The following is an 11014-nucleotide window of genomic DNA, read 5'->3' on the forward strand; positions in this document are numbered from 1 at the left end:
CTACCTGCATCCCACCTTCTCTTCTCAATTCTCGAATGCGATACTCCCTAACCTCCTCTCTAACATGAGAGTGTTCGCGTCTATTCAATTCTTCAACAAGACATTTCCTCTGTCGCGATGAGAGCTGGTCCTTTCATAGGCCACTTTTTCGTGCATCCGGGCCTCCGAACATGTCCGAATGTCAGGCCCAACATCTCGATCCTTAGCCGTCGATTCGCTTCACAAAGCTCACGCCATCCTCGATTTACAAAATGGTCTTCGCCTACAACGAAAAGAATAGTTTTGCATGCATCCAGTGGTGCGGCGGCACTAGGAACAGCTGCTTTTGTCGAATTGTCGCAACAAGAAAACGGCAATGATCAAGAAACCGGAGAAAAGCGTATGCTCGAAGCTTCGCGAGCTGAAGTGAGAAAGGGCGTTCCGGCTGATTCTCGAGGCCTCGAGCGAGTGGGAGAGCGTATCAAATACTTGATCGATCTGTTGGTTATCGAACCTGTCTGCACTGGATTTCGTTTTCTACAGCTCGTCGTTATTTTCGTACCAGTCATCATCACGATCCCTGCCATTTACATTGGAAGCCGACAACCCGATAGAGATAATGAGCGATCAGGGACACTCTGGTGGTATGGCTTTTTGGTCAATGAGATGGAGCTAGCTGGCCCAGCCTTTATCAAGCTTGGGCAATGGGCTGCTTCACGAACCGATATCTTCCCAACGGAAATGTGTGAGATCATGTCCAAACTCCACTCGAACGCGCCAGCTCATTCGCTCCATGCTACGCGCGTAACTGTTGAAGCTGCGTTTGGCGGGCTTCCCTTCGAGGAGATCTTTGAAGAGTTCCATGAGAAACCCCTCGGCGTCGGTGCCATTGCGCAGGTTTACAAGGCCAAACTGAGGCCTGGTTTAGCTAAACCCGAGGAAGCCGATCTACGCGATTCATATCCTCTGGCCCAGAATGTGAAGCGCAACGTTGACACAGTCCTGAAGAGCTCACCACAGAGGATACCGTCATCGTATGTTGCAATCAAGGTACTACATCCCCGTGTAGAGAGAACGGTCAGAAGAGACCTTCGAATCATGGGCTTCTTTGCCTCGCTCCTCAACCTTATCCCGACTATTGAGTGGCTTTCGTTACCAGATGAGGTAACTCAGTTTGGAGAGATGATGAAGCTTCAGCTTGATCTTCGTATCGAGGCTGCAAACCTGGCGACTTTCCGAAAGAACTTCAAGGACCGGTCCACTGCTTGGTTCCCATATCCCTACACAGAATACACAACTCGTAATGTTCTGATCGAGGAGTACGCCCAGGGTATCCCATTAGCAGATTTCATGGAGAACGGTGGCGGTGTCTTCCAACACGATATCGCCGATGAGGGTCTCGACGCTTTCCTTCGTATGCTGCTGCTTGACAACTTTGTTCACGCGGATTTGCATCCGGGCAATATCATGGTACGATTCTACCAATCAGCCCACCCAGACCTACGCCTACGAAAGGCAATGACCAAAGCCCATCCTGATGAGACAGAGGATGTCACTGAGCAAGTGCTCGAGCGGCTTCGACCATACCGACATCGCAAGGATACAAAGGCATGGGAAGAGGAATTGGCCAAAATTGATGCCGAGGGATTCCGCCCTCAGCTCATCTTTATCGATACAGGATTGGTGACCGAGCTCAATGCTGTGAATCGCGAAAATTTCCTCGACCTTTTCCGCGCTGTTGCAGAGTTTGACGGTTACAAGGCTGGCCATCTCATGTGCGAGCGCTGTCGCCAACCAGATGCTGTTTTGGACAAGGAGGTTTTTGCTCTCAAGATGCAACATCTCGTTCTCAGCGTCAAGAGCCGTACTTTGGCCCTTGGTAACGTCAAGATTGGTGACATCCTACAAGAAGTACTCAGCATGGTTCGAAACCACCATGTCCGTCTAGAAGGTGACTTTGTCAATGTTGTTATCAGTATCCTCCTTCTTGAGGGTATCGGTCGCAGCCTGAACCCTGATGTCGATTTACTCAGCAGCTCGCTACCAATTCTTCGACAACTTAGCGCTCAGAGTGGAACAAGTATGGCCAAGCACGGAGACTTTTCCATGTTGGTTGTGTGGCTAGGACTAGAAGCCAGACGTTTTATGCAGGCTAGTATCGAAGATGTAAGTTCAGAAGTACCTTTGTGCTACGCGGATACTAACATCGGCCAGGTCGAGCGATGTGTCAAGTACGATCAACTTTCTCCGAATATATAATAGTGTAGAACTCTGTATTAGATCAGAATAGCTGGAGCTTACAGCATCACCGGCGCACGGATAGGGTGGTTGTTTTGGATTACAAGGCGTGCCTCGGAGTTGAAGAAAGAGATTTAGATATACAAATCCACTCGCATCAAACACATACATACACCCAGCTCATTTTGAATTATGATAGAGAAGCATAAGGGACGAAATTAGTGGGTCAGTTTAGGTGACTTTGATAATACTTTAGGCTATTTTCATAAAGACATCTACTCTTCCGCCGTTTCGTAGTCTTCTTCCGAGCTACTGTACTCTTCCGCTGTGTAGTAATATTCATCCTCATCCTCGTCCAAAACCTCGTAAGGACCCCTCCTACCTTCTATCACCTACGACGGTAGTGGGGAACCCTTTCCTGGTGTCCAGCAACCGCCTCCGAAAGCAGAGCCGGGAGTCTGTGCCAAGTAATTGGTGTTTCTCACCGGTGTGACCGGCTCTGTCGAGCTTTCGGGCAAAGGCGGCGTATCGGACCTTGGCACATCACCCTTTCGGGGCGGTTTAAAATTAACATCCCTACCTCCACGGTAAATATCCTGCAACATCGTATCGAGGATTCCGGCATCTTGGAACTCGAGATATTTCTTATACAACTTGAGGGCTGTCCGGGAATCTTCGATGGAGTCGTGCGTCTCCATTTGGATATCTTCTTTAAGAAGATACCATGCCAAAAAGGCTAGTGATAGCTTTCGTAGTCGAGACTTGAGGAAGAACAATTGGCCCGTATCAATGACCTGGGACCTGGGGATATGTATGTTGATGACTCGGAAATCTTGACTGAGTCCATGGCCTAAAAATTTGCATCCGAGATTGAGAAGAATCCACATCTTCTTGTATACCATCTTCAGTGGCAGGAGGCTGTGCTTCGAAACCCGAGGATCTAGATCTTGCTCAGTGATTCCCGACCAGGATGTCAAGTAGTCCACGATCGGTTCTCTGATGTTGATGTAATCGTCAATAAATGGCACACCCTCATCTTCACCTTTGCCGCGGATGATAGAAACCCGAGCAAGTGCGTGTACGGTAGGACGGATTGTCTCCCTTTCACCGTCCGAGTTCATCTCGATCTCGGGTTGTCGCACAGAAACGAATTCGGTGTCGAGCGCGATGATTGTATCTGGGCCAGGGACTTCATCATCGGGGTTGAGCACCCGGTACGTCTTTGTTGCAGGATCTCCGTTGAGACTAAACAATGTCAGCAAAATGAAGCGTAACAACGGGTCGGCACATACTTGAAGTCTTGGTATAGGATGGAAGTGTCAATGTTCTTCTTCCATTCTGTGTCAATTTTGTTGACCTTGTCCTTCACCTGATACGCAACAACCGAAGGAACTTTCCAAGATGTATTGAAAGTGAGCGCTTCTTCTGTGCTAACAGATTTCACCAAAAAGTCGTTGAACAAGTGCCATCGACTTTCTTCCTGTGGTCCTGGTTCTGCATGTGCCACTATATTTTTCGTCAGTCATAGGACGACGCTAATGGGGTCTCAAAAACTTACCATTGACCATTGACACAAGATGTGATTTCTGTGTTTGTCCACTCTCAATATTGATGGCCATACCAGTCAATGAGTATACTTTTATCTTGTGCATGCCTCGCTGGAGATGGAGCTTCAAATCTTCACCCTCATAGCAGAACATTTGTTCTCTATCCACAATGATTCCAATTTCCTCAGGTAGCCATCCCGGTGTTGACCAAAGTGCCCGTTGTTCTTGGTTCGTTATGGCTGTGTTTAGCATAAGCACTTCGGGTATGCTATGGATACCCTTCTTAGTGGCGATAGTCTGGTAGCGTTGACATCGACTACACCATCCCTTGGAAGTTGTTTCCCTTTCGATGCTGTTCTTCAGAACTTGAGAGAATGTGATGCGAGGCAACTTGACACCTCGGCCCCCAGCAGCAGCAGCAGCAGAAGTGTAAAGCAAGTCGTTCACATACGTTGAGCCAGGGCGAGTATACTCACTTCTGCAATTAATGCACTTGATGAGGGTTGTTGCGGAGGTAGCCAGCACCTGGTCAATATCAGGCGAAGCTGGTTTGATGGCCTTGCCATCGTGTACAATTTTATCCAAAAGAAAGCGAGTAAGCCCCTGAAGCATCACATTAAGAGATGACCCATGGGGGTCTTCTTCGAGGAGGCCAAGCGGGCCCGCTTGAGGATGGCTACTAAGCGTCTTAAGCAGGTTCGTTGCTTGACAAACCGAGCCTTCAGCCTTCTGAAGCATATCAAATAGAAATCCAAGCTCGCAAAGCAGACAAATCTCGCTTACGCAAGAGGTAGCAGCATGCTGAAGAGCGAAGTTTCGGATGACAGGAGTGAAATGCATGATCTGCAAGAGAGAGTTGGCATACGAATTAGAAATGTGTGTCTCAAGTCCGGAGTAACGGGTTTTGTTGAAAAATCTGCTCGTGGTTAGCAATAGCTCACTTATCAGAGACCAAGAAACTAACCCAAAGTCGAAGTCTTCAACTCCAAACCTACTATACTTGATCTCCACAGTCCGATACATCATGGGCACTTCGGATTTTTTGCTTTCAATCCCCGAAACGGCAAGACTACCAAGCATCTCATCAATTCTGTCATCAGAGTCCGCAACATTACTAGAGGCAAGCTCACGAGCCTTCTCGCTGAGGAACTTGGGGGCTTTGAGCCCAGAGCTACCCGACTTATGAACGTTGCGCGTGTTCTCGACCTGGTTCCTTCGCATTCCCCTGGTGTTTCGTCCATAGAGTCCAAACTCTGTGGCTTTGAGTCCTGACAGAAACTGTGCGTCGAACTTGACGGGGGGTGCCCCGACATCGCAGGGTATAGCTGGCCAAGCGGATGCTAGAACTTCTCGATAATAGGGCATGCCAATTGTGTTGAAAGGACTAAAGGGATTAGTAAATGGAGGATGTGGTGTCTCAAAGAGGCAACTCACGTCTCTTCCGTCCACTCGATGTTGGGCAAAGGCTCTTGTGGGGTAGCGAACTCGACAGGTTGTGGATATTCCACGAAACGAAGCTTTGATGGTGATCCCCACAAGTGAATATTGCTCTCAGAATCCGTTAACGCCATGGCATCACCAGAAGGTGCAATCTCAAACATGCCTATTAAGGCGAGGGTGTTAGCCTGTCGGACGTTACTAGTGTTAATATTCATAAGATCCACGATATGGATTTGACCGCTCTGAGATATCACGATACTAGTGGTAAGCATCCTCGGGTGCATTCGCACAAAGGCAGCACCTGCTGGGAAGGGTATAGGGGGCATGGATGACATTTTCTTCAGGTCAAACACATTGAGGAAGGGATCGAGCATGTAACCCTGGCCCGGCCTAAGTGAAAAACCACAAGTGACAATGAAATCGTGCTGCGCATCCATGTCGTTGATTAAAGCTGAATGGGCACTCCATGACTTGACAACCGCAAGACTGACTGGGTCCAAGAGATTGACAGTGCCGTTTCTGGTAGCTGCACATATAAGGCGCCCACGCTTCATCATGGTGTACTGGTGTTCGGTAGGTACCTAATGTTCGTTAGCAAAGATTTGCAGCATTCAGGGCCATGTTGCTCACTTGTTTGACTACATTACCCTTAGTAAGGTCAACAACAAGCATCGTATCTTGCCAGCCAGCAGCAACGATTTCTGCCGTTCCCTTCGATGTAAAACTCATGCATCGTAAATCTTTCATATCATCATGCCTGTCCGTAGTTAGTACTAGGAGTATCTGTGTCGAGGGGTTCTCCTACTTGATATGCCATACATACGGCCCCCTTCGTAAAGCCATGTGAAGATCCTGAGGTCCCAAGGCTACGACACCTTTTTCGTTGACGAGTATCTGGCGGACGGGACCTTCGGCGGAGGTGTGCGCTTTGAACGATGTGTACCGCTGAAGTTCGGGGCCGTAGAAGGATGTGACTCGACCCTGTTATCGTTAGCAAGAGCCTAGCCACGGCGCTCAGGCTTCAATATTCCCATACATAATCGTTGCCTGTCCAAAGGAGTTCCTGAACAGTGTCAAAGGTCATAGTAGTTACAGGCGTCGGCATCGCGTGCACGCCCGGAGGCGGAAAGGGTATCCGGGTGACCTATAACGACGGCGTGTAAGTAAGTATGTGCACAAATTATAGGTCCAGAGTGATTCGACGGTCGACGATTCGACGATTCGACGATTTGATGTGTTCGGTGTTCTCGGTGTTCTCGGTGTTTTCGGTGTGTTCAATCAGGGAGTATGCGTACCTCATCCCAGTCGGCGTCCATTGTGGTCCTTGCAGTGTTGTAGGCGCATAGCTTAACAAAAGTGTCAACTCGTGCGCCGCTGTGTTAACGATAGAAGGATGCTGATGACGGAAGTAAACAGCTCCAAGCTCAATGGAGGGGCAGCACGACGAACCGATGTTCATCCGGCGCACGAAGTTGACGCGTTATCTTAGTGATTAGCGGCGTCTAACGTCTTATTTCCTCGCCGGGCTCTATACATCACTTCCTTCCTACCTTGGATTGATTCGACTGTGATTCATAAACGATATGAGTTGTGATTCACGAAAGAAAAAACCTCTGATTCACCGATGATGCCTTCATTTTCAACAAAGCAACAAAGGAGGAATTCCAGCTTGAAAGAGTGTCTGAAACGGCCACCAAGATATAGGTGGATTGTCTACCTAAACAACGGACAAAAAAGGACTATAATCATGCTCTATCAACGGAGACATATAATTCTAATTACCTCTTCTAACCTATACCCCAATGTACTCAATATTCTCAACTACAAAGTTAAGCCTGCGCTAATCAAGACTTGACAAAAATGATTCCGCAATACATAACTTAACAAACAAGCAAGCAAGTGTAATTGCAAATGCCTACCTATCCCTCAGGGTATCAGAAAAATTGGCCGCTAAAAGCCTAAGAGACGAAATTAGTGTGTCACTTTATGCTCCTTAGACTATAGCTCTTAGACGATTTATTTCTGTAACCTAATACTTAGAAGGTTATTTTTTCTGCTACCCACTAGCTATCCTCGATAATTTAATAGCATTGCATCTTTGAAAGGATCTCAATGACATATGCCCTATCAAGCTGAGAATAAATACAATTCATCAATAAAATCACAGTCATAAGACTATAGCGTCCCAGGGCTATCAGAAAAATTGGCCGCTGAAGCAGTAAAATAGTAAGCCAGCTTACATAGTATGCTACTGAGACAAGACTTCTTATGCTGTTTATTTTGAAAGCTCAAGAATTAAGAAGTCCACTTTTCTTTTACCAACTTGAACGCATAAGTCCAACAACCTGGAGATGCATTGCTTATGAAGGATACGGACATTAAAGTCTTGGACCTCATGTGTAAGTGGTTAGTATAGAAGCATGACCTGTAAGCCAAGAAACGATACGCAGCTCAGACAAAAGTTCAGAGACAAGAGTGTCAATCATGCAATTATTAATCTAATAGTAATCATACCAATGTGAACCAGTCTATATTTTACCTTCTCTCACTTTAATCCATGTATAGTTAACAAATCGTCGAACGCCCAATAAAAAAGGACTAGCATGAGTCAAACTAGCTCAACATCACGAACACTGCGTGTTACCCAGCGCCGCCAATATTATCGTGTCTCATCAATCATTCGAATAATTTACCCATTGTAGGCAAAATCGTGTCTTGGGGCAGTGTCAGCTCTCGACTGAACCGTCAGTTGCAGTTGTTTGTTGTTTTATGGCGCGTCGGGCCAGTATTAGGAGCTCCTGCGCAAGCGAATCTTGAGTGTCAAGAAGCTTGTGGAGTTATATCCGTAGGTCAAAAGCCGTGGTCCCACAAGGCGAAGGCCATGTCGATCAGTATCTTAGCTGTGAAAGTAGACAGGTCAAGGGCCGATGCCTGTCGGTGAAGGCTAGGCAATCACCCCCTTTCTAGTTCCAGCTAAGATAAGCTTCAGTGACCCTGCGGGCACTCTTGGTGAGCCGCCGAGTCTAGAAGGAATGGAGGGATAAGTGCGAGCAAGACCAAGAAATTCCAATAGTTGTTTCTCACTATTTTGTGATATTGGTGGTGAATCTGAGTCGTTATGATGCTAAACGCACTGGCGCTAATTTGGGGATACGTTGACCAACCCAAAAGAGAAAAGTCGCTGGGCTGGGTACAAGCTTCGCAATCAAATTGTCCGGTAATATGGAGAAATGAAGCGGGACTATGATGCGCCTCGCTCATGTCTCATGACACCTGGTAAACAGTGAAGTTGACTGGGAATGTATGACTGCTGAAGCCAGGGACTTTTGATACAGCCTCTCCTGTCGGTTCAACCTGGACCTGCCATCGGGTCTTGGTCAAATCGCCAATTTCGTCCCAAAGTCGTTGAAAGCTCGCTTGGTCGTGCAAATAAGCGGATCGAGTGCTGGTCGAGGTTGGTCCTGGGTGATTGGTGCCGACTTGGCGGCCGTAAATCATTGCGTTCCTGGTACCTGGCTTCAGAAATTCGACAACGCGTTTGCCGATATAAAGTTGTTGAATCCAGTTGAAGAGGTGAAAGAAGCTACCTGCATGGACCATGGTGATCTTGCCGCGTAAAGAAGCCATTTCCTTGTCTTCGGGATCTAGCATATCGCCGGCGACAAAAGAAGCGCCTAGTTGATGTCGATCCTGGAAAAGGTCATAACCAATGTCGATAAACTTGGACTGCAGATCAGTACCGATGAGTTGAGCGCCTTCAACCCCATCTGCACGGAATTGTCGGATCACTTGTCCGACGCCACATCCGAGATCAAGAAGCACATCCCTAGAGCCGGCGACGTTGAGGCGGAAAAGGGCCTGTTGATAGCGAGGATCCTTGGGGTCTGGGATGTATAGGAATTTCCATCGTCCAACGCAAGGGTACTGTGAGACGCACCAAGCCTTCTCTCGCTGGATAGAGAGTCAGTTGCTGTGCCAGGAATAACAAAACATGGATGAATGAACTTACAACTCGACGTATGTGGCCGTCCAAGTCATTGTAGGGGATTTTGCTGTAAACCTCGAGAAGATGTCGGGCTGGGCCAATATCTTGTGGGGGATCCTCGAGATATGTCCAATCTCGCACCTTCATAACGTCCATACTTAACAACATGGTGGGATGAAGAAATTAAGCGTTTAGTCGTTGTGGGAAGGACTCCAACGTAGATCGGCAGTTGTAATATAACAAAAAAGGTTATTTCGCAAGCGTCATTGAAACTGCAATAACGTTGGGTGATGCGAGTAAGAAACAAGTTGAGAAACCCAATGTTGAAAGTGTGTGAGAACGACCCTTCCCTTAAGGCAGGAGACAAGCAGTCGATGATGCCATGACAGTGTAGCAGACAAGGGCGTTTCAACAGGGAAGGAGAAAAAGGAGGAAGGATGGAAATAAAAGCAAAAGCAAAAGCAAGAAAGACCCTGAGACAAGAGAAAAGAGAGAGTGGATGCGATGCAAACCTTAGAAGCAGAAAAGGCAGGGTAAGGGGACTTTTGCCGTGTTGATAACTCGCCGAATCGACTAATAATAAGCTCGCTGGTTCGTGAGACAAGTGACAAGGATACCTGACATACTACGTAGTACCTTTGCTAGAGTGCGACCTCCTCCTGTACGTTCGCTCGGCAGCCAGGTCAGTGAGGCACTAGGTATGGATGGGTCCCTTTTTTTATGGGCGCGGATAGAGGGAGAGTTAGGGCCGTTTTTAAGAGTCTTAAGCATGAAGGACAGTGCTTAAAAGAAGGCCTAGAAGGTAACTAAAAGACAAGCTAATTGAGAGATAAACATGAATGGAATATTCTTGGAATTCATTGTAACTGTTGCTTAATCCAAACACTTGCATTTGAGTGAGCAAGATTCTCAGCTTCTAGAATCATCAACGAAATTAGGTAGGTAATCATTCCCGTTCTTTTTCAGGGGTATATTTCTCCTTAGGCCACTATGACTGCCGCTCCCGTTGCAACCACATCCAATTCTGTTTTGATACCATTCATTCAATGGGCACTGGCTGGGCTGACGATACCCACTCACCTGTCCTTACCCCAGCAGGCCTGGCTCATCAACTAATGTCTCCATGTTTTCAACGCCTCCGGCCTCTCACTCGGACCAATTTTCTAGTTGTCAGCTTGTAGAATTACAGATGGCTCGTGTAAGTGGACTTTTGATGCCGGTTATAAAGCGATTTCATTCGTTAGTAATTAAAATGCTCACCGTCTAATAAAAACTGTCGTTCGGTTTTCTTCACTAATAATCCACTTGTCAGATATGACAACGGTCGAAGGATCAAAAGCAAAACACATGTAACACAACAGCCATACATACACTCTAAGCCCAGTTGTCATTTTTCGAACAAGTTGTCAGATGATTTTGTATTATCCCATTGGCTCGTACTGTCGCCTCTTTGGACTCGAACCAACAGAAAGAAGCAAACATGAATAGATGCCGGACTAGTTGGTTGGTACACATGTATGTGTTTCCCTTCACCCAGAGGCTGCTGAAGAGACCAGGTGCACTAGGATGTTCATTACCCGCTAGCCTCCGCTGCGGGAAACATGTACGTATCCATTCGCGGAGGCGGCGGCTGTCAGGGATTGCTGAGACAGCCTCAACGTCCCGGTTCTGCCGAGTGGATAACAGGGTCTAGAAACCCGAGCAGAACAATTTGGAGAGCCTGCCAGTAGAAACAGAGAGTATCAAATGTGAAGATAGCACGGATACTTAACCAATATCTAGCTAGGCCTCATCCATGATGTTGTCGGTTCTAGTGCTTGCATTC

The 11014-nt window shown here is 47.2% G+C and overlaps 3 protein-coding genes across 3 annotated transcripts; 1 reads left to right on the top strand and 2 right to left on the bottom strand.

The window, feature by feature from the left end:
* Positions 1-117: 117 nt before the first annotated feature.
* FPOAC1_004487 (uncharacterized protein) lies at positions 118-2269 on the top strand (the record flags this gene model as incomplete). Its single annotated transcript, XM_044849033.1, has 3 exons — positions 118-2145; positions 2194-2210; positions 2260-2269. 3 exons carry the CDS (start codon positions 118-120, stop codon positions 2267-2269), a joined length of 2055 nt encoding a protein of 684 aa, XP_044707743.1.
* Positions 2270-2609: 340 nt separating this feature from the next.
* Positions 2610-6520, bottom strand: PAN2 (poly(A)-specific ribonuclease; the record flags this gene model as incomplete). Its single annotated transcript, XM_044849034.1, has 9 exons — positions 2610-3462; positions 3510-3723; positions 3776-4680; positions 4729-5148; positions 5199-5785; positions 5835-5961; positions 6010-6185; positions 6241-6348; positions 6500-6520. 9 exons carry the CDS (start codon positions 6518-6520, stop codon positions 2610-2612), a joined length of 3411 nt encoding a protein of 1136 aa, XP_044707744.1.
* Positions 6521-8468: 1948 nt separating this feature from the next.
* On the bottom strand, positions 8469-9357 carry FPOAC1_004489 (uncharacterized protein; the record flags this gene model as incomplete). The annotated part of the gene is made up of 2 exons (XM_044849035.1): positions 8469-9155; positions 9214-9357. 2 exons carry the CDS (start codon positions 9355-9357, stop codon positions 8469-8471), a joined length of 831 nt encoding a protein of 276 aa, XP_044707745.1.
* Positions 9358-11014: the final 1657 nt, after the last annotated feature.

Source organism: Fusarium poae, chromosome 2 (assembly GCF_019609905.1).
Source record: "Fusarium poae strain DAOMC 252244 chromosome 2, whole genome shotgun sequence".
Lineage (NCBI taxonomy): Eukaryota > Fungi > Ascomycota > Sordariomycetes > Hypocreales > Nectriaceae > Fusarium > Fusarium poae.